The 24,262-nt window shown below is 40.1% G+C and overlaps 1 protein-coding gene across 1 annotated transcript; it reads right to left on the reverse strand.

The window, feature by feature from the left end:
• Window positions 1-5,190: 5,190 nt before the first annotated feature.
• On the reverse strand, window positions 5,191-21,122 carry LOC128423686 (interleukin-6 receptor subunit beta-like). Its single transcript, XM_053409124.1, is given in 10 exon segments — window positions 5,191-7,240; window positions 8,707-8,788; window positions 10,051-10,147; window positions 11,164-11,304; window positions 12,933-13,079; window positions 13,721-13,822; window positions 14,771-14,947; window positions 16,509-16,728; window positions 20,650-20,708; window positions 21,113-21,122. Coding segments are annotated over 10 exon segments (1,731 nt in total). The 3' UTR covers window positions 5,191-6,544.
• Between the last annotated feature and the right edge of the window lie 3,140 nt (window positions 21,123-24,262).

Genomic DNA, 24,262 nt, shown 5'->3' on the forward strand with positions numbered 1-24,262 from the left:
ATAAGATACATGAACAAGATCAAATTTGTAAATATTGGTGTGAGACTTGTCATTTAATGTACCATCCTACTCTGAGCTGCTGGAAAAAAATGCCAATTAAAGCATTCAGTGGTCTGCTAAATTCTAGATGGCTTTGTTATGAAGTTGCAAGTGATGGGAGAGCATATGTTTCAGCCCTGAGTAACAAGTGAGACTGGAGTGAAGTGAATAGGAGTGGAGTTCAATCTTTCAAGGACATCGTGAAACATTCCATTTCATGAACAGAATGTGAGTATACTGTGATTAGTTCAGGCAACCAGTGGTAATAGAAAAATGCCAGTTTTTCATCTTAACCTCACTTTTGCCTGATAACTCACACAGGGTTTGCCTGTTTCCAACTCTTCTCATTGCTAGTGTCTGTGCAATTGTTGACTTTGCAGCTCTATTGTGAAGCAAGATAATACAGTATAGCATTAGGACATAGACTAGTCATTGCTAGATTTTTTTGTGGCAGAGTGGGAAATTGGCTCAGTAAAACATTAGAGGTTCTACCCACACCATACATTTAAGACATTCTTATGCCACCTCAACAGTCATGGCTTCCCCCAAAGAAACATGGGAGCTGTCGTTTGCCCTTCACAGATCTCTTAGTTCACAAGATTCTTTGAGAGAAGCCATGACTATTCAGAGTATGGTGTGGATGTGACAAATTTCTATGGATGCTCCTTTTTGTTACCAAATAAATTAAAATGGTTCCAGGCCATCAGTTTTGTACTTCCGTGACATGGGCATAATGGCTAGTTGCACTAAAGACACGCAAGTCCTGTGTGACATCTTAGAGAAGATTTAATGTTGTTGTAAACTATTCCTGTTACTTCCCCCTCTGTGAGCTCCAAGGGAGGAGGACAATATATGTTAGGCATTCATCTTCAGATTGCTTTCCAGACTTTGTCTTTTTCTGGACACCAGGGAAAAGGAAGGTGATTACTGTAGCTCAGGCTTTCAGATTCAAGGAAGAGGCACAGCTCTGCAAGTCTTGAGGAACCTTTTCAGTATCTCTGGTAAGTCAAGCTATGTTGTTATACTTGTACAGCCCGTTTTCGGAAGCATACTTGACCACCGAACCCATCCTAGTTCCTACAAGATGGTAGAATACAAATACCGTAGATTCCGGCATATAAGGTGACTTTTTAACCACGGAAAATAGGTTAAAAAGTCGGGGGTCACCTTATATGCCGGGTATAAGGTGGGTGGGCTCCGCGCCAGGAGAAAGCCACCCAGCGAGGAGTCTGCCGCCCGCCGCGGAAGCAGCAGTGGGCAGGCTCAGCTCTGCACCGGGCAGCTTTCTCCCGGTGCGGAGCTGCCTGGTGTATTAGGTGACTGGGCATATTAGACGACCCCCCCCCCCCGCAAATTGCAGCTGAGATAGCCAACCTTACAAGTGTTGTAGTTCACAACTTCCATCTCTTAACTCTTGGCCATGCTGGCTGGGTTGAGGAGTCCACAACAGCAGGAGAGCATCATGTTGGCTACCTTGCATGCCATCCTATGTTTCCCCCATACTTTTAATAACTGGACCAGTTCCTTTTTCTGGATTAAAATTTGAGGTAGCCTTCACACTCATGAGTTTCTTAATCAGTAAACAATGCCTGTGCTACAGATTCTAACTCAGCTGTAGCACAGACCACCTCAGTGAAGCCCACTGCATCCTTGTTCTCTCCAATTGATGTTGCTACCCATATAGTGGCAGAGAAGGGATCAATGCTTTGAATGTCAATCTGCTTTAATGGGCAGAGGTGGCTGCATCAAACAGGTGAGACTTTTCCAAAATATTTCTCTTCCAGCACAGCAGTATATATGGACCTACAGTTTTGTAGCCACTGCACTAATGAATATAATGTAACAAAACAAACACAAAGCAAAACACTACTGGGAAATACTGAGAAACAAAAAGACAACTTTTAATTATGACTTCATAGTCTTATGCAGCTAGAAAAGCAACATACACATACAACATACGGTACTCCAAAAACACTGACGGCTACACAAATAGATATGTTAACAATAGTTTGCATAACACTGTGAGGATGACAAACATGCACCTATATAGAGATGAGAATGGGTATCAGATGTTCTTATATAAGGGATGGCCAAGGGCTTGTTTAGGCTAGCCGTTGGCTACATGTCAGTGGTTAGTTGGGAGCTGAATTGACTGTCAGTTGACCTGAAACAACTGTCCAAGATATTCTGGGAATTGCTCCAGGCATGCCTGAAAGATGTTTGCACAGCTTTCCTTTTTTTTAGTGGAAGGTTGTCTTCACTAAAGTGTGACCTATTGAAGTTGAGTGGCTGCAACTTCAAGACTGTGCCTTATCTTTGAGATTTTCTCTTGCATTTGTATGGTCTTGGTTGAAACAGGTCACATCTAGCCATGCCAGACAGGAAGTAGGAAGTACATCTTAGTTAATTGCCCCAGACAAGAACCTTCCTTCTAGAATACAGATATTAGTCATGTGAATGATTGTAAATGGTTGTATCAAGCTGCAGCACAGACAGGTCCCGATGAAAAATTAAGCACTGTGTGCATTACTGTGAGTTGACAATCAAAAGGCGTTTATGAACCTTTACCAGATATGTCTGGAGCAGTAAGCTACAATACAGATGTTCAGCATCAAATTTTCACAGCTGTTTTGAAATCAAATGAGGTTTCCAACTTTTATGCAGACTTAAAAGACAAAGTTCTCCAGCTAACATTCCATCCAGCAGTCAGAACAGAGCATGGTATACCTCCATACATTTTGTTGGTCCATCACTTTAGCTAACAAGCAACATAAGGAGGCAGTATTAGGTGAGAAAGAGACATGGGTAGCATATTACATAGGATGGAATGCATGTATCAGCATAAACTGTTAATGTATTCGTACTATCCCTGCAACCAGCCTATGTACAAATGCTATACAGAGTTAGGGAATGCATTGCTCCAGAACATCTGAACCCAGAGCTTGTATGAAGGTCTTTGTTGTTTCACCCCACTGACACCAAATGCAAGCAAGGCATCCATGTGCAAGTCCTACTGAACTCAGCCTTAATTCTGAGTATTTAAGAACAGAATCTGGTTTAAATCCATGCATGATAAAGTAAACCACAGTGTTTAATTATAAGTCACACTTAATGCCACATTAGTTTGAATTTTATGAACAAAATTACATGTATGTAGAATTTTATTACATAACAATTCTATCTCTCACAAAGGAATGGGTAATACTTAACCTTAAAAAAGGTTTACATTTTTATTTCAGCTTGCTTCAGAACTCTGGTTTAAAAACAGGCGTTCAGGTTTTTTTGGTTTTGTATTTTTTGAAAGCAGTGCTTTAAGGTCAATTTCTGCAGTGTGGCTTTCTCAATACAGAAAATAAGCATGTCACATGTGAAATCTCCCCCACAAAGATACATATATATAGCATGTAAATAACCTTTTACCTTACATTGCCTGTTAACTGGATTCAGGCAATTTAGTGTTGACATGCCTGAGGAAGATGTTAGGTGCCATTTTTTACTGTCACAAATCAGCTTTTGGTGTGGCCAAAGGAAGCAAAATCTCAAAACCCTCTTTTCAACATTAGAATGGTGTATTAAATACACAAAGGCAGGAGTAAACTGAATTGTGGGAGCTTCCTCTTCCCAAGAGTTCATCTTGCCTTCAACCACCAGGTGGAACTAAAGCCCAACTTTCACAGGCAATGGGCGATTGGACATTTCCTCTCTGCACACCAGAAAAGCTTCAGAAGTTAAATCCCACTGGTTTCAATGGAACTAGGAAGTGTGCATAGGATTGCTAACTTAAGGCTAGAATTCTGATTTCATACACACCTGGGAGCTTATTTTTAAGTAGACATGTATAAGATTGCACTGTTAGTGGCATTGATTTGATTGAGACAGCCCCTCCCAAATAAATGTCAAGACAATACTCTGTGTTCTGCATAACAAATCACCAAGAGGGATAGCACATTTAGAGTACCAGAGAAGGAAAACAATTTATAGCTTGCCTTTCTTTCATTATGGAACCCAAGGCAAGGCACACATGACTCTTAGGTAGTCCCCATTCAGGACAGAGCAGACCTAAACCTACTAAGCTTTAGCAAGGTATAGTTCCATGTTGTCTCATACCATACCCTGTGACAAACTTTTGAAAATGCTCAATAAAACTTTTCATGAGTACTTCCACTGAAGAACTATTTTTTAATTTTATTTTAAAATATTTTTAAATTTTGGTGAGGTAAGCTTGCCAAAGGAAAGGTGAAGTCTAAACTTCAAACAACGTGTTTTAAACTATATTTAACTGTAATGAAGTAAGGTGATTGTAGAACTAAATTGTCTGTGTTGGAGACTAACATGAAGACAGACAGCTCAATCAATAAAATGGGATTCTGACACTTCTGATACCATACAAGAAGACTGTATTATGGTCACAACAGACTGCTTTTGCCACTGAGAAACTTACATTTATTTTACTGAGGCCTGTGTAGGACAAGTTCAAAAAGCACAATGGGGCTTACTCCCAGGTAAGGTGTTAGGATTGCGGGTTTAATTAAGCACCCAGAACACTATTCACAGTGTTAACTTTGCTTTCCCCCAAAATAAATCTTGGGAAGATTTGTTTCTGAAAAATAGAAAAATCACAATAAACTATGGACTGAATATTGTTGGCATTCATTACATTTTTAGAGCACTGGATGAAGTATAACTGCATCATAAAAGTGGCATTAAGGAGCCATGCACTACAAGCAGGTGAAGAGTAAATCTATTAAGGTAAAGGTAAAGGTACCCCTGCCCGTACGGGCCAGTCTTGCCAGACTCTAGGGTTGTGCGCTCATCTCACTCTATAGGCCGGGAGCCAGCGCTGTCCGCAGACGCTTCCGGGTCACATGGCCAGTGTGACAAGCTGCATCTGGCGAGCCAGCGCAGCACACGGAACGCCTTTTACCTTCCCGCTGGTAAGCGGTCCCTATTTATCTACTTGCACCCGGAGGTGCTTTCGAACTGCTAGGTTGGCAGGCGCTGGGACCGAACAACGGGAGCGCACCCCGCTGCGGGGATTCGAACCGCCGACCTTTCAATCGGCAAGTCCTAGGCGCTGAGGCTTTAACCCACAGCGCCACCTGCGTCCCTGTAAATCTATTAGCTCAACATTAAAAAAAAAAAGTCTGGAGGTGGTTATGGCACAAATTCATTATTATAATTTATGAACTCCAAGAACATTGCTGTAATCAATTGTTTTTATAGAAGAAACCCTTAAAACATTAAAATGTGTTTTACAGCTATTCATTCTTAAGAGACTGGCTGGCTGATCTTCATAGCCACCAATTACAGTGCAAGAGCTTATAAAGTAAAAGCCACTGAGATTTCAAAACACAATCACTACCATAGTTAAATTGTTGAGGAAGAATCAAATTAACTTTTATTTCCTGTTAAAACAATTGTAGTACTTTTGGATTGCTTCAAAAATCAGTCTCAACTTAATGATTTTATATTAAATACAAACAGAATCTGCAAGAAATGTTTCTAGATTTATTCATTGGCGAAAGAGAAAACCCTCCATGCAGAGTGCCAATATTGCAGTTCTTCAAGATGTCTTTGTGGGTCCGCCATGGCTATGCAGTTTTCTTCTGCTCTACGAATTAATAATGGCAGCAGGGAATACTTGAACCTGGCATTGGCAGTCAGAAAGAGCAGTGGACTTTCCCCCTTAAAAACACACTTACTATATAACTTCATTATCTATTATTAAATATGTTTACTTCACCCAAGTCTATCCTGATAAAAAGCAAAAAAGTGCACTTATAAGTGCACAGGTTATGAGTTCTAAAAGTGTTTAAACGGCAGTAGATTTGGCTCAATTTGCAAGACAGGAAGGGTATGAAATACTGGCATTTGACGTTAATAGTATTTTGATAGTCATGATTCATGTAAATATCTCACTCCACTGGCTTGTAGTTCTTGACTGGCAAGGAGGGCACATTTCCAAACGAAGTGTTTCTGGTCCATTAATCTGGGAATATTAGATGCCATCTAATATTTTGATTCTGCCATAGGTTTGGCCACAGATTTGGTCTCCAGATTATTTTTAAAGCACAGTTGTTCCAGTATAAAACACTGTACTTTTACAAAGCTGACAACAAAGTTGATGAAAAGAGCACATTTCATAATATAATACACTAATCTCTTCATCCTGTAAGAAGGTATTCACAGTCAGTCTCCATCTCTATGCCTTTACCTCTAACAAAACGAGGTGTGTTCCATTTTACTTTAAAAGAAGTGTGATGCCCCAGAAGAAAACTGAATGGCAACTAATTTGCCTGAGAAGTTGAGTGACATGTAGTGTGTGAAGGAATATTTCTGCAAAAACGGGTGGAAACTTCCAACTTAAATCAAAGTCCGCAAACCCATGTTGTCCACGTTTTCTTCCATAAATGAACCTGAACTGTTCAGCAGAAGCAAGATTAAAAAAACAGTTTAACTTATCAGAACCAATAATGTAACAGTATCTACTGGTGGCAGTGTCTCCTCACTGGGGCATATAACCACCCTGCTTTACAGTCTGTGGTAAGTAACACTTTGGGACCTCATCCTCTGTCACTGCATTTGTTCTCATTGTTTCAAACTCTGCAGCTAGTCCTTTGGGGCTTGGGTGGAAAGCACCTGCTAAGGCAACATCATGTTCATCTGGGCCAGAGCTACACATTTGCAAAGTCTGAGGTCCAGCAGCATCTTCCTCATTTATTGGAGAAATCTGTTTTGCCCCATCCAAATGAGGCTCATCCGTGACTGTATCATCGTTATTACAATTCTGTTTGAAATAGCGATGTCTTGGTGTTGAGTTGTTGCTTCCCAGCACTGGCGGATCTTCAGGCCTCTCCTCCGAGTCTAGTAGAGGCTGCGTTGACTCAGACCTTGAAAAGACTTGGACTGAAGGTATCTGGTCCCGGTAGCCATTGGGTACAACAGTTGAATACTGCACAGTGCTGGAAGTATTTTGAGCAGGTTCGCCTTCATCGCTGTCAGAAACGCTTTGTCGAGGAGAAGACATGCAGGATGACCCCCCTATACCACTGCTGTGCCCTTCGGAGGCATTTTTCTCCTTTCTAAGCAAGTCAAAAGGCTTAGGATCCTGTTCGGAAAATGACTTCTTGTCAATTTCAACCACACTGACATCAGTAAAGCTGCCTTCTGGATATATCTGATCTTTGGAATGATGAAAATGCTAAGGAAAAAAACACAGATTTAATTAATGCTACCTTTAAATGATGCAACTTGATTAACTATGTTCAGGATCTATATTATGCTGTCATTAGCATGCACTCAAAAAGCCTTCTAGGACTTATAGCTACTTGAACAGCGAGTTAGTGCAGCTCCAATTCAGTCTTTTGGCTTTAACGCCCTCTCGCCTAAATACTGAATTATTCAAAGTTCACAACAGTGCTACTGCCGTATTTGCATTATTCCCCAAACATGGTTCAAAAGGTTCTGTATATAAAATTGGATTCTCTCCAGGATAGCAAATTAATTATTTCTACTTAAAGGATTAAAAATATTAAGTTTCTTCCATGTTTTCTATCATGTAAGGATTTTTTTTAATTGAGAAACTTACCACTTACATTTTTGTATACAGTCAATATATTTGTCTGACATTTTGGTTTACTGATACAAAAATGCAACAATAATTCCCTCTTCCACAACTTTTCAAATGAGAAGTGCTGGAGCTTGCATCTAACTGGGTATTCCTTTTTATTTTTCATCTTTAAATCTCAATACATGAGAGTTTGTTGTAGCAATCTCCACGTTCCCTAAAAGAGTAGGCAGATTTCAAGCCTGCAGGATCTTGGATTTTTCTCAGACCCCACAGATCCACCAGCTGGAGCCAAGCACAATTCAGTGGATTAGAAAGAGGGGCAGAGGTGTTCTTAGAATTGAAGACGAGAGCACCTCTGAGTGCCTCTCAGCCCAAGAATTTTTCATTACCAGAAAGGAGCTCTCTATTCCAAATCCCCCCCCGAGCTTTATTTCAGCAGTGTTATCCAAAAGGAAAAGTTGCTTTCTGATCTCCAGCCGTTTGCAGCAACATCAGTAATCTTCTAAAAACTATCCAAAGATCTACCTGAAATTCGTTATCTATCTTCTGTTCACCTCTGCCCTAAAGGCATTCATATTTATTACTTCAAGGGTGCAAGAGTGCACCTGGCGGTGAACACTCGTTCTGGTCCTAATATCTGAAATGCCCTTTTTCCTTAAGTGTCAAGTTATTATTCCCCTTCTTTCTGTACTTGTAGCAGAGGTCAAGTGCCAAGAAGCCACTCTCCACTCATATTTTCCCTCGCAATACAACACTTTTTCAGCTACTAATTTCTGGAGCAACTTGTAACATCTCTACACTTTTCTGAAGACTCAGTTTTGGTTTCTGTTAATGCAAGTCCTGTTTTAAACAGAAAGTCACAGTTACTGTTGGACTATGAAGAATTTTTGTGATACTCATATCCCAAGAATGGATGCTATTAAATTCCACAATAAAATACGTTATTTCTAGCCTGTTTTCACTTCCCTTTCCCAACCATTACTATCCTTTTGCTTAGGACAGTTGCATCCTACTGCCACATTAGTGGTTTAACTGAAAAGGCAGCATACAAATAAACAATGATGAAGACGACAAAGTACTTCAGTTTTTGTTTTTACCTTTGATGGTGTTTGTGGTGACCACTGGGCAATAACACTCTTAGAAGGATCAGGCACGTTAGGCCAGATGTGCTTCTTGATGCTGGCAAAGGATCAAGAGACAAGTCATTGCATTGCAATTGCAAGTGCCTACTGATAAAACTTACACCGATGTTAAGCTCCAACTTTCAGATTCTTAATGTTATGATTTTTGAGCTCTGTATATAGGTGAGCAGGGATCCTGTGGTCTTGGCCACACCTTGTGAATAGGGGAAAAGATTATGCAGACAGAAGATGTTTCAAGTATTCTAGGTCTGATGCTAGATCTGGAAAACCACTGCCAGCCTCTTTCAGCTTCACAGTGAGGGCAGCTCCGACTGAGAAAAGGAAGCCAGGAGAGACTTGCACTGGGCCAGGTTGGAATGTTTTCCTTACTTAGCATCACTATGGCTGTAAAAGGAAGGAGCAACAAGGCCCCAAAACTACAAAAGTCTGTTTTCTTTCTTTCTAAACAAATGCATGCAATCCATGACACAACCAAGAAGGTTCTGTTCCACAGCCCAGCCAGATGCACTGCTCCATGTGCCATCTCCATAGGAGGCGTGGCTGGCTAGGATATGGAACGGCCTTCGCTGCTGCAGCACCCTAGCTGTGGAACATTCGCTTAAAAGGAGATAACTGTACTCCCCCACTCCAACAATGTTTAGGCAGGTGGGTTAAAACTAAAGGATTCGGACTTGCTTTAATTCCAACCACGTTGTGAATCTGCTCATCAGCTGTTTTAATGCTATGAACTGTCTTGAGGGTACTTTCAAGAGCTGAAAGGTAATATGTAAATTATTACACACACACACACACACACACACACACACACACACACACCTAAAATATGAGAAGTGTTACAAATTCTTTCTGTAGGATTACAAAAAGCAGGGGTGGGGAATGTCAGGCTCAGGGCCTGAATGTGAACATGGGATCCACCCCAAGCTATACCCCTTTCCCTGACCCTGTGCTCTCCACTGCTGTTGCCTGGCTGGTACATGCCCTTGAATTGTGATAGTTGCCCTTGCTTGCCTGGATGGAGAGATATGAGTGTACAAAGTTCTGCCATTTGCATGGCTGCAATGTAGCCTATTATCCAAAGAACAACATCTGTTTCTCTGGCATTTTGTCTCCACCAGTGTCAAGCAGCAGCCCCTCCCTGCCCCAAGACTGCCCATGAGGAAATGCAGCCCTGAGGTTGGGGAAAAAAAATCCAAGTCCCAGTTTAACAAATCAGAGCAAACTCAGAACTTTTGCCTAATACCTCTTTCAGTGTTAATACAGCATATTATCCATGCAATGTACTGAAATAAGGATGCTTACCTATCTCGTTTGTTGAAGCAAAATAATACACCTAAAAGAGTAAATAGCAGGATTGCTAGGCACACAGGGACAACAATTGCTTCAATTTCTCCTTCCGCTAAAAGGTAAAAGACAAAATGTTAGATGTTTTTAATACCTTCCTAAAATTGCTGTGCTTAGTACAACCATATTTTAAAATCATATGAAATCCATTAGTATAAAGTAAGTCTTTCAGAACCTGACCCTAGTCTTCTTTGCTTGAGAAAAAAAAAGTTTAAATGATTTAGATGAGGTTTAAGGCATAATAAGCAAATTCTTCTATTTTGTTACACTTTTGCCCTACTTAAAAATAAATAATAAGGCAAAGCCTAAGGTGACTAACAATAAAATCCAGAACAAAAAGTAACTGATCCACACAAAATAAGCAGTAATACAATTAAAATATCAAAAGAAAGGAAGATTAGATTTAAAACGTAAGAAAGGACAACTAATTGAGAACATGAATTACAGTAATATGGCAGAACAAATCCACCCTGGCAGGCCAAATGCCCACTTACATAAGGGCTTTGCCTGCCAACAGAAGGCCATCAACAAGGGGGCTAGGTCTATGAGCCTCCGCTGTAAGGAGTTCCAAAGCCTGGATACAGCCACTCAAAAAACCCTCTCTTAAGTATGTGAAGATAATGTAAAAAGGTATCTCTAGGTAATATGCAGAGGTGAGAAAACATGTAATATTGACCCATCTTAATTCATGTTTTCAGTGAGTGTCCATCCAACCTGTGTGGTGTGATGCCACCTAGTGTCCAAAGACAGGGAATGCACTCAGTCAATGCACAGGTATTCTATTCCTTCCAGTTCTTTTAAGCGGATGCTTTGACTTCAAGTGCCATTTCAGTCATTGGGCACTAGATGGCATCACATGATGAATGGACAGCCACCAAAGCCACCTTTCAGATGAGACCAATGGTTGCTTTTGATGATTAAGTGAGGGTTATCAAGTGTGGAATACACAGTCCCAGAGTACTACTTAAGGTTAAACGAAGTATGAAACTAGACATGTGGCACTACCAACTCATACTAGGTCCTGAGCAGTTCAACAATTAAACATATTAAACATTTTATGTAAGAACTTACCAAATTTCTTTGTAGTAAATGTAAAAGCGGGGCCCCTTTTCCCTCCGTTTTTTGTGTATGCTGCTACTTGCACCATATATAAAGTGTCACTTGATAAGGACGACAGTGGGTACTCCGTTTTAGAAGGGTCCACAAACACAACTGGAAATGAAAATCACCCATTTGATATGCATTATATAAAACAGTAGACAGCTCTTGTATTAACACTATACAAGCAAAACCAGTTTTACCCATGAGTTATAATTTTCATGATTCAAATAAAAAGAAAATGTGAAGACTGTACTTCAACTTGCATGCCTGGTATATAAAACTCTTCTATAACACCTCTATCACCAAATAAGCAGTACTTGTTTCAAGTTCAATACTCTACTAGAAAAGAAGTGAAAGTGTAAACAGAGATCTTGTTAGAAGTTTGTGACCTTCATTTCAATAAATTAAAAATTTAAAGGAAGTGTAAAATAATGTATGTTTCACTTTCTTTAAGATCAAACTTCAAAAGTGTTTTTAAACAAAAATATTTAACACACCAATAATGAAGTTTGCTCTGAGAACACTGGTTCTACAAAATGCTAAGCACTTAGTGTTATGTGAGCAGAAGCAAGTTTCAGCCTCATGTATTCTCCCCCCCCCCCACTTCCTTCTCCAGACATGACTACAAGAAGACCGGAAACATCCCCTCCAGTTTTTTTTTAAACTAACCGAAATATCATTAGACCTGAACTGGTGAAACTCGTTAGTTAAACTATACAAACCAAGATCAGGAACCACAATTTGATCTTAGTTTGTTTTTAACAAATTATATGTTACACCAACCAGCATTTCCGTTGTTTAGAAACAATGATAAACCTAAGTTTCTTTAAAACATGAAGTGCTTTCAAACCCTTTGCAGTCAACACTGGAGAAGAGGAGAGCGATCACCCATGGCTTGCTTGTGTTTCTGCTTATCCATGTAGTACAAAACCATGGTTTAATGTTACTTCTGAAGCAGGCCACAAGCTCCCCCTTCTTTCTGCAGGTGTGGAGAAACCCTCCTCTCTATCAAATGAAAAGGTTTGAAGAAACTCCAAGGCATAAATCTATGAAAAAGTATTTGCTGAGATACCTTACTATCTTGGCAAATGGGCATGTTCTCCATTTATCTTTCGGGGCTGTGGTAGAGCACATGGGAGGAGGGTAAGATATTTAGATTATGCTACTCATTAGTCAAAATGAGCAGCTGGTGCTGTGCACAAAAGGCTGCAGAAAAGTCAGCAAGCACTCAGATGCTTTAATGCCTAATGACTTTCCAGTGCCCCACTATTCAAGAGGTATCCTCTGCATTCTACATCAACTGCAACCTCCAGATCACCAAAACAAGCTCACATAGAGCATATTATGCTTGTCAGGATATGAAAGCTTGAAGAGCTTTTTATATATTTCACGGAAGTTGTAAAAGGCTAAAAGAGAGCTGACTCAGTAATTGGAAGGAAGTGTACTTAATTTATGACTGAAAGTTCCTATAGATCACAGTCAAAAGGAATGATTTTATAAAAGAAAAAAACTGTTCCCAGAAATATGAGCCAGCAAAAAACATATGCATAATGAGGTATAGCAATTACTACACTTGTGCCACATCACTATACATTATGATGCTGCTGCAGACATAAATGCTAACTTAAAATGTCTGGAGTTTGGGTAGAGAAAAAGGCAAAGTAAGTCTTAAAATACCTTTAGAAAAAGTAATCTCAGTTGAATCATATATTTATACATGATAAGCAAAACTCAATTACCCGTTTCATTTCCAGTAGCTGTTCTGTAAATTATATTGTAGTATTTGATAAATCCATTCTGTTCTTCTACTGAAAGAGGTTCCCATTCAATAAGGGCATCAGTTTTTCCAACTTTTGCTGTGCGAACAGTGGGACCTATAGCAGGTGCTATTAGTGGAAAATATTGAAAAATTAATTTTGAAGAGCAAATTCTAGATAATTGCTTATCTTTTAAGTTTGTTATATTAAAATGCTGTTTTTTCTGTTTTAATATGGAACAAGCCTGAAGGTATACTGGTAAATGACATACTATATCTGATTGTATTGTAAGAAAAGAAGAACCTTTAATTTTCAAAGTCTATATTTTGTTGAGATTTCTAAGAAATTATTATAATAACAAAGACAACAAGATTTGCATAATAAGAGCCCGTATATTAATAACTATGTACAGAGAAGTAAAAAGTAAAAAAACCCTCCCATTTAAAAAGTATAGGCCATTTATCACAGATTTTCATAAATATTTCCAGAGCAAAGGGGAGAGGAGCACATGAGTAAACACTAGATCACTAGTCACGTCAGAAGAAAGCTAAAGACTCTGGAGGTTTCTTTCTTTACTTATCACATTAAAAATAGAAACCATATGACCACATGAATCTGGTTTGGCCAACCCTTAAGCTAGCTGCACAATGCGAGTTAATTTCTTAGAAAACACCATCTGCCCAATGCAGTCATGCCACCTATTGATGCAGAAGTCCGAAGACGTTTTTGGCTACCGTCATGCAAGAGAAATTCTGGTGCTTTAAACGTACCATCTTCTTCAAGGTATGCTTGTATTGATCTTTCTTCTCCTTGACCATTTGAATATAATGGATACACACTTATTTTATAGCTTTTCCGTGGCTTTATGCCTCCTAAGGAAATAATTTTAAAAATCAGATTTGCATATTCTCAAATATATAGATCCACCGACATTTCCATTTTGAACACTAGTTCATCAATTTCCTCCATACCTTTAATCAAATCCCTTCATTTCCACTCCAGCAGCGTTTTCAGCCGAAGAGTGGGGTACAAATACTCTAAACACCTGGAAAGTCAGCTGAACAGCCTAGAAGCTATTCTAAAATACATCTGAATGAATCTTGGATGCTATACAGGACATGCTGGCAAATGATTGTGCAAATGTTTCATACTTATTCTCTATCTGAAATGTCTAAAAGGGAACTTTTTGGGGTTGCGATGACCAAGCTATCCATGGGTGGGGACAGAACAGCATTCTCCACAAAAATCTTTGAAGCTACCTAGTAAATGCAGTGTTAGAGAGTTTCTTAACTATACTGGAAAACTGTAATCCTGAAGAAACTAAATGTACTCTTGGCATAGCTGCAACACCCAAGGTCTGTTTTCCCATCTGTTGTTAGTGTAGCTACTCAGCTCTGTTGTCTCTCTTGCAGGCTTCAATATGTTCCCTTGACACAAAAGGTATGAGAAGCAGGATCACCTCTGGACTATGATGAAAGGGAGACTGATTTTATTCAGAGTTCAGTCATTGGCAAAGAAGGGCACACACACTGATAGACTTCACAAAAGGACAAAACTGGCATGATGTAACATTGAATTCATCTCTCTCAACCTATAAAAAGTGCCCTAAAGGAATTCCTCCCCATGTGTGACAGGAGCTTAGAGACTCACTAAAAATATCAGATATTACAGACATATTTATATTTCTTTTATATTTAAAAAGATGTCAAATTACAAGTGCCTTTTTATCTAAAAAAACCCCAAAATCACATTTCTTTAAGGTATAAAAAAAGTTTGCATACTCTACAAATATCCAAGAGTTTATAAATATTGAGAGTTACCTCTTAAAAATGTGCGATTTTTCGTTCCAGACTCCTGTTGCCATTCACTAGCACATGTCAAATTGTCACACTCTTCATACCATTCAATTATGTATCTATTAACATCAGTTTTAGGAGCTATCCACTCTACCCAGAGCTTGCCATCTTTAGGAAATGCTGTAAGATTTTTCACAGGAGCTGAAATGACCATAAACATACTGTTAAATTAGTATTTTTATTTCTAAAAGAATAACATTTCAAACATTATAAAACTAAAAGGGGTTGTTGGAGAGTTGTAATTATATTTCACTACAACAAAATGTTCATAAAGCCTGAGCAGACGCCCAAGGTCACAGATCAAACAGCATCAAAGGTAAGTTGCAATTCAATCAAGTTTTGACACCCAAAGATAATTCAAATGTTTACATTCTGAAGCACGTTTAATAAAGTTTTCATTGCTCCTTGATAGCTACTGTGCTGCAATGGCCGAAAGCAGAAAATAAAAATGACCTGTTAGTGGTCAGGTCCACCACACTGAGAAATTGCCATATAAATATAGCAGTATATAGTAAGGGAAGAAAAGATGTTTTTAATATGTACTTATTCCTGTTTCAGTTGTTAGGTGGTGCCACGTATTTCAGAGGAAGTCTTACAGATACTAGATATGTAATCCCCACTTGTTCCTCTTACCTATAGACTTCTGTAGAATGGGGCTGTAAGTATTACAACCCATTTTAATGTATTTGTATGTTATAGTATTTTACTTATCATAGATTCATAAATTTTAAAGACATGGCAGGGGTCATCTAGTCCAACCCCCTGCAATGCATGAATCTCAGCTAAAGCATCCATGACAGATGCTTGTAGGATTATTGGTTTTATTTTGTTGCGGGTTATGACTTCATAATAAATAATCTGTATTGGTATTTTCTATTTGCTTTGCTAATAGTCTAAGTTAGAATGAAGATGCCAAGTCTCACAAGCTTGCTTCCATTTACTAATGCCTACACTGCCTTAAATAAGTCAGAAACATTTAGAAGCTATCCTGTAAAGCTCCTGGATCTTAAGTTAAAAGAAAAGAGATCTGATGAGGAAGCAGCAGCATTATCTGAAGCCACCTTATGGCTGAAGCTAAGCAGTTCTGGGTATGGCAAATACCTAGATGGTCTGGAACCATGTACGCCATTTTTGGTTCCATGACAGAAGAAAGGTGCATTATACATGCAATAAAATAAAATGAACTGGACAGATGGAATGCTAATTTGAAAACAAACAGAAACTGAAAGGCTGATATCCTTCAGTAAGTTTGAAATATTTCCTCCTCTTGTGGGGATCCAGTTTACTCATCACATTAAACCACAGTTAGAAACGAACTATGATTTAGTGTGAATGTGCAACATGTGGCTAAAAAGTTCTTGCTCTACTTCTCTGGCTTTGTTGTGTCTTCCAAACTCAGGCTTGAGGTTTGTTTCTCCCCTAACAAACGACAAGCAGCAAGCACAAACCTTGGCTGCTGCTCCTAGTTTGTATAGCAAGATACAAACCAAGGACCTGGGCTCAGATGACATGAAAAGCCAAAGTTTTTTTGTTCACCATGCAGCAGGAGCAAGGAAGGAGTGCAGCACAAACTTTTCTGTAGCATTCACTTAAGTGTTGTGGTTGACCATTTCGTTTAAACTTACATGCAACTCTTCTAATGGGATGTGTGAAGTAGCCAAAAAAGTGGAATATATACTCAATGCCATGTAGGAAAACTTACCTCTTGAGTTAGTTGCTGGGATCAGCAAAACTGATGCAGGAGATTCACCCACACTGTTCGATGCTTTAATTCTCACTTCATATGTCCCATTTTCTACATTTAGAGTCAGCTGTGTGGTGTTCAGACTGTAGAATTGCTGTTGAAAATGAAGTGGTGGCTTTCCCAAGATAGATACATCGTATTTCAAAATTATTCCATTAGCTTCAGAAGGATTTAACTCCTGTCCAAAATAGAAAAAGATCTGTTTTATTTGACAGTTTATATGTGAACACCTGAGATTAGCTAATGAGAGTAAGACCTTTAGGGGTCACTTATGCCAGAACCTTCTATTCTGATGAGCTGCAGCTCACCAATGTCTAAGGCAGAGCCTTTCTTGGACTTGCTAACCAAGATCCTAACCAATATTGTACAAGGATCCTTTTTTATGCAAAGCGTGTCTACTACAGAGCTATGCATGATACCTTTTCCAAAGTCCTACTCAGCCATGATATTTACCATCTGGCCTTGGGCACAATGCTCCAACTAACATAATTTCATGCTTCTCATCCATTATGACAGGAACACACTATCTTGTAACTTGCTGAGATCAGGCTTACGTGTTAAAGCTTTGTTCAAAGAGAATAAATTACTCCACTCAAAATAATTTTGCCTCATAAGCTAAACATGGACAATTCTCAAGCAGTATTTCACAGAACCGTTATCCAGAAACTACATCCACGTGTGCCATGTTTACAGAGTTTGCAGAAGCAAGGACTAAGAAAGCATAAGATCTTCATCCCTGTTTATTTTAAAAACGGACAAGTAGCAAATGTGACATACACAAGTCTTTTACTTTATAAGCTACACGTGTGCATATCTTACACTTCAATATATCCTGAGTGCAATATGTTGTGAAAGAAGCTACCACCTAGAAGAAAGTGTTTACAGTAGTATGTGTTATGGTATCATGAGTTTACATATAACAGGAATTATGTTTGAGTGCAGATGACAGATATTAGTGAGAACATCAGGAAATCAGACATTCAGAGTGTAGTAAATTTGGTACTATTTACCTTCCAGATCAGCACCAGAGTCCAGTTTTCTGGTGAGTGAACAGGACTAATCTTCCTCCACAGATCTGGTCCTTTAGTTGGTTCTGATAAAGACAAACATCTCTTTTAAGAATCATGTTTATTTAGCCCACTATTCATTTTTCTTTAATATATATGTAGGGTACTGAAAAAGATTCAAGCCTATATATATATTCACAAGTGCTTTGCTGCAGTAGATGGAGCATGAAGAATAGCAGCCGTCTAGTCATCCAATGGTTGGCTGTGACATACAGCCGGGCATGTGTCTGCTGATATCACCTCCATGATTTGGGACAAGCACCTAGGAAAAGTGGCTGGGAGGCTCCTACAGCTTTTCTGAAGTAAGGATCACAGTTGTGTGATCTGAAGGAAAGACAGACCCAGGAGGGCTAAAAGGCCCAAACTTTTTACTCACCACCAGTTAGGAATATAGTAAGGGAGTGGCGAAGATAAGAAAGTGGGTACAGAAAGTCATTATAATTTTTTTTTATTTCTAGAATAAGTTTTTTAGGAATACATACAGCATGTTCATGGATTTTTATTTATCTTGTACTAACTACCAATCCAAATGAGAATAAGAGTTGGTGTTTCAAGTATCAATGAACATGTCAATAGCTCTGGAAACATGTTCCAAATCAAACTATCAATATCAACTTAGAATAATTGTTTTATAAACCATTTTTGTTAGTTCTTAATCTCTTTAAGGTTTAAACCACATTTATAGGGGTTCAAATCAAGTATGTTGTAGAATTAATGCTAAAATACAGACAGGTAACAATTTGGTCTTCTCCAAAAATAAAATCTTTTTTGTATGTTGGTAATCTGTGAAATAGAGGACATTAGAACCCAATAGTTACTCTATTTGATTGTGTCAAAGATCTGATTCTGTCAGAAGATAAGAGAGCTGGTGGTTCACAGTAAGCCCTCAACTCATGTGAGGGTTACGTTTTGGGAATCATGCCTAAAGCCGAAATTGTATATAGTCAAAACACATTGGGTACAATGGTGAATGGAATTGCCAAAGTCTTTCTTCCTGGTAATAATAATAATAATAATAATAATAATAATAATAATAATAAATTTTATTTATATCCCGCCCTCCCCAGCCGAAGCCGGGCTCAGGGCTGCTAACAACAATCAAATAATCAAACAATCAAATAATCCAACATTCTAAAAACATTTCAATTATAAAAATTAATTAAAATCAAATTGATGGCAACCGTTAAGCAAAATTCTGTGCAGGTTGCCAGAGGAGGGAGTCAGGCTGAGCCCTAACCAAAGGCCTGGTGGAACAAATCTGTCTTGAAGGCCCTGCGGAAAGATGTCAGGTTCCGCAGGGCCCTAGTCTCTTGTGACAGAGCGTTCCACCAGATTGGAGCCGCAGCCGAGAAAGCCCTGGCTCTAGTTGAGGCCAGCCTAACCTCTCTGTGGCCTGGGACCTTCAGGATGTTTTTATTTGCAGACCATAGGTTCCTCTGTGGGGCATACCAGGAGAGGCGGTCCCGTAGGTACGAGGGTCCTAGGCCGTATAGAGCTTTAAAGGTTAAAACCAGCACCTTAAACCTGATCCTGTACTCCACCGGGAGCCAGTGCAGCTGGTATAGTACTGGATGAATGTGATCTCGCAGCGAAGACCCCATAAGGAGTCTCGCCACGGCATTCTGCACCCGCTGGAGTTTCTGGGTCAGTCTCAAGGGCAGCCCCACATAGAGTGAGTTACAATAATCCAGTCTGGAGGTGACCGTCACGTGGATCACAGTGGCTAGGTCAGGGTGAGAGAGATAAGGAGCCAACTGCTTAGCTTGGCGGAGATGAAAAAATGCCGCCTTTGTTACAGCTGTAATCTGCGCCTCCATAGAGAGGGAGGTATCGAAGATTACACCCAAACTCTTAACGGACGGTGCTGACACTAATTGCACCCCCGCAAGAGATGGGAGTTGCCCCCTCAATCCCATATCGTCCCGTCCCAGCCAGAGGACCTCTGTCTTCGAAGGATTTAACTTCAACCGGCTCCCACGTAACCATCCAGCCACAGCTTCCAGACATCTGGTCAGTGTGTCTGGGGCCGAGTCAGGATGCCCATCCATCAACAGATAGAGTTGGGTGTCATCGGCATACTGATGGCAACCCAGCCCAAAACTCTGGACAAGCCGAGCGAGGGGGCGCATAAAGATGTTCAAAAGCATCGGGGAGAGTATCGCACCCTGAGGCACTCCACACACCAAGGAGTGGCGCGATGACAATCCCCCCCCCAAGCACCACCCTCTGTCCCCGACCAGAGAGAAATGAGCGCAGACATTGAAGGACTGTGGCCTGGATCCCCACGTCAGCAAGGCAGTGGTCCAGGAGTTCGTGATCGACCATGTCAAAGGCTGCTGACAGGTCTAGAAGAATCAGCAGCCCAGACCCGCCTCGATCCAGCTGCCTGCGGAGATCATCTGTTAGGGCGACCAGAGCCATCTCGGTCCCATGACCAGTGTGGAAGCCAGACTGGAATGGATCCAGAGCTAATGTTTCATCCAGAAACCTGCCAAGCTGTTCAGCAACCGCTCTCTCAATCACCTTACCCAGGAATGGAAGATTCAAAACCCGGCGGTAATTGGATAGATCTAAGGGATCTAATGATGTTTTCTTTAAGAGCGGGCGCACCACAGCCTCCTTCAGTTCCCCTGGGAATATCCCGGGTTCCCCTTTTTAATTATTATATTATTATTTTGTCAAGCATGCAAAGCTGAATGTACACAAGGTAAATGCTTGTAAGTTATAGGCCTACTGTACTTATTAGCAGCTGGCCATATGGTAATCAGCTATAACTGGGGGGGGGGGACCAACCCTCTGAGATACAGGGATGATTTACAGTTCAAATGGTAAAATTGACAAATTTGGTCAAGGTAAGAGAAGGAAGAAAACTTGTTAATTTGTTTGCTACTCATGATTTAAATGGCAAATTGCATTATATTGTATCATAGTTATTACACATATGTATACATATTTATTGTGTAGAAACCTTTTAATCAGAAACACATTTTGACAATTCGGAACAAACTGGAGAAGTTTGGAATCTTACTTACTATCTTCAGCTGTGAACCCAACTACTTCTTTACTCCAGTCACTCCAGTGCTCTCCCCAACTAGTTACACAACGCAGCTGAAACACATATTTTGTGTTTGGTCTGAGGTCTTGAATGAAGAAGGAATCTCTGTGTGTTGCTGTGTCTTCAAGAGGAACCTGTCAAAATGAAACTGGGCTTTAAGAAGTGCTACTAGTGAATAAACAACATTCACTATACTGAATTTTCTAGCTCTCTCTCAAAATCAGCATGGCAAATTTAGATGTTTTGTTTGAATGACCCTCATTAGCAGAAAACATGAAATTGTGATAAAGAACTTAAATTCAAATTACACTATTGTTTAGTCACTATTCTCTCCACCCTCCATTTAGTGTTTTTTGCCTGCTTAAAAAACTGAGAAAGCTTATGAAGCTAAACATCTTATCAAGAGAGAGAAAGTAACTATACTTTATAATAATTCTTACGTTGCATCATTCTTTTTGCAATCCTGAAGTATGTTGATAACAAGCATCAATATATATATATGTGTGTGTGTGTGTGTGTGTGTGTGTGTTTCAGGTCAGGTATTGTATCCAGTTAAACTCTCACCACCTACGAAAGCTAAGCTACCAATTGTCCTATTTCCATAGGTTGATAGGAGGTTAACTGAGTTGGGTTCTATTTTGATCACATGCCATAGGCAAGAGGAAATTACAATTGTAACAGAAATGATATGGGTATTTTGAGGGGGTCAGATAAGGTTAATTTCAGAAAGCTCTATTGTACATTAAAGGCAAAGGTAAAAGTACCCCTGCCCGTACGGGCCAGTCGTGACCGACTCTGGGGTTGTGCGCCCATCTCGCTTAAGAGGCCGGGGGCCAGCGCTGTCCGGAGACACTTCTGGGTCACGTGGCCAGCGTGACGAAGCTGCTCTGGCGAGCCAGCACCAGCGCAGCACATGGAAACACCGTTTACCTTCCCGCTATAAAGCGGTACCTATTTATCTACTTGCACTTAAGAGTGCTTTCGAACTGCTAGGTGGGCAGGAGCTGGGACCGAACGACGGGAGCTCACCCCGCCGCAGGGATTCGAACCGCCGACCATACGATCGGCAAGTCCTAGACGCTGAGGTTTTACCCACAGCGCCACCCGCGTCCTGAATCCGGAGAGGCTGTGAAAGTGCTGGACCAGTGTCTTGAAGCAATGATATAGCTAAATTCCTAAAACCGCTGAAAGGGAAACTTTAAAAAAAACCAGCAAGAGCTGTAATGTAATTGTACATTACAATGCAGCAAAGGGTTCTCTCCCCTTCTCTATTGTTTTTTAAACAATAAATTAAAGGCATTATAAAGATGTAGCAGTGTTCCCAGGGGTCTTCCCTATACAAGAAAATGGCTAGAATGGTGACCTGGATTTGTTGTTGTTAAAGAAAGCTCTTATACTTTTTGAAGTCTGCCACCTAGTGATAAGTAATGCAGTCTTTGCAGAGATTTCACTCTGCCCTCAATCCTTCAAACCTATGAAATTTGGCTGGGCACTACTTTGGCCCAGTACTAGTTTCAAGCAGCTGCCTAGTTTTCAAAGGAGTTCACACTCCTTGTCTGAAACCAGGATTCTGAAATTTAGCCTCCACTGTCTTAAAAAATATCCCAAGCTTATAGTCTTAACATGTGAAAGCACACAAATTAATGTGTACTGCAATTCATGTGGAGCAGGAGGTAGAGACAGGGTTCTTAAGCAGATGGAACCTTCTCCCTTCATCATAAAAGACCCAAGTAGATTAAGTATCCCTTGGAGCTAGATCCGTACTGCTTCACATTATATTTGCTGTGGCACTTATTCCTTTTTCTACCACACCATTCTTATGAGAAGGAATTTGCAGCAAGAGCTCTTGCTGTTTTTTTTAAAGTTTCTCTTTCAGCGGTTTTAGGAATTTAGCTATATCATTGCTTCAAGGCACTGGTCCAGCACTTTCACAGCCTCTCCGGATTCAGATAGAATGGAGAGGTAGAGCTGTTTATTGCTGGCATAGCGATGGTACTGTGCCAAATCCTCAAAGGACAGTCCCCAACAGTTTCATACAGAATGTTGACTGGCATAAGACAGAATGGACCCTTGCCTGACTGCACAAATCAAAAGCCATAGGGCCGAGGAACAGCCTCCTAGAACTACTTTCTGGCTGTGACCCTGCAGGTAGGAATGGAACCACTGTACTGTAATGCAGTACCTTCAACTCCCACCTCCTTGAGTTGCACCAGAAGAACACCATAGCCAATAGTGTCAAAAGCCTCTGAGAGGTCAAGGGCAGCCAAGAGGATGGCATATTTTAATAAAGGATGTTTTAAGCTGTTTCAGTGTTAAAACTGGACCTGAAACCAGATTGGAATAGATCTATGTAGTCTGCTTCCTCCAGGCATATGTGCAGGGAATATTAAGACACTGGATGGTAGTTTTCTAAAACCTTGGAGGACCTCAGGGGGGATAACCTTCAGAGTGATGGACATAACTCTCTCCTGTAATGAGGCATTAACCACACTCTTGACCCATTCAGTAAATCCTGTCCTGATTTTATCAGCCATGATGGGTAGGGATCAGGAGAGCACATTGTCAGCCTCACTGGCACAAGTGTCCTGCCCACATATTCAGACTGCAACCTTTGAAAGTGATCCCACAAGGTGTGATTTGATTATGTTCTAGGGACCACTAATGGATTTGAACCAACTGAAGCATTAGGTTCAGCAGAAATCCAAGTGATTTTGCCTTGGAAGCAATTTGCAAATCTCACAGTACTACTACTGGAAAAAGTCAGAATTACTCCCTCTGAAAGATGCAACACCTATCCCCAATAGGGATAGACATTTGCTATCAATATAAAGCTTATATAAAAGCTTATATAAAGCTTATGTGGGATCTGAAGAAGTGTGCATGCACATGAAAGCACATAAGACAGAATGGACCCTTGCCTGACTGCACAAATCAAAAGCCACAGGGCCGAGGAACAGCCTCCTAGAACTACTTTCTGGCTGTGACCCTGCAGGTAGGAATGGAACCACTGTACTGTAATGCAGTACCTTCAACTCCCACCTCCTTGAGTTGCACCAGAAGAACACCATAGCCAATAGTGTCAAAAGCCTCTGAGAGGTCAAGGGCATGCTTACTTGCTGGACTGTGGCCCTCATAAAGGGATGGGTAAATTTTTCCAATCTTAGATTCAGTTCTCTACATTTCTTTAGAGAAAATTGCAATTAAAATAAAAATAAAAAACCTCATTAAGATTAGTCAACATTTCATTGTGAATTTCCCCTGATAAACTCATTGTTGTAAGCAGTTCTGAATAATATACACATTTTTGTAAGCAATTTCCCCAATATAATGCATTTTTGCATATTATATTCAACAATGTGTGCATTTTTATGCATTTTTGTACACATTACTTGACTAGAAAACTGCATTGCAAAATTTGGACAAGTGTGAATTTCTAAGGACAAATGTGAACTGGGTAGCTTCTCATTAAAATGTAAACAAAATTGAATTTTGCTTCCAGCCTTTCCTGGAGAGAGGTGATTCTAGGGCCAAAAAAGGTTAGTCAGGCTGGACTAGGGCACATTATAGTGAGGTTGAGAAGTCAAGTGAAT

The sequence above is a fragment of the Podarcis raffonei genome, chromosome 11 (genome assembly GCF_027172205.1).
Source record: "Podarcis raffonei isolate rPodRaf1 chromosome 11, rPodRaf1.pri, whole genome shotgun sequence".
NCBI classification, from domain to species: Eukaryota; Metazoa; Chordata; class Lepidosauria; order Squamata; family Lacertidae; genus Podarcis; species Podarcis raffonei.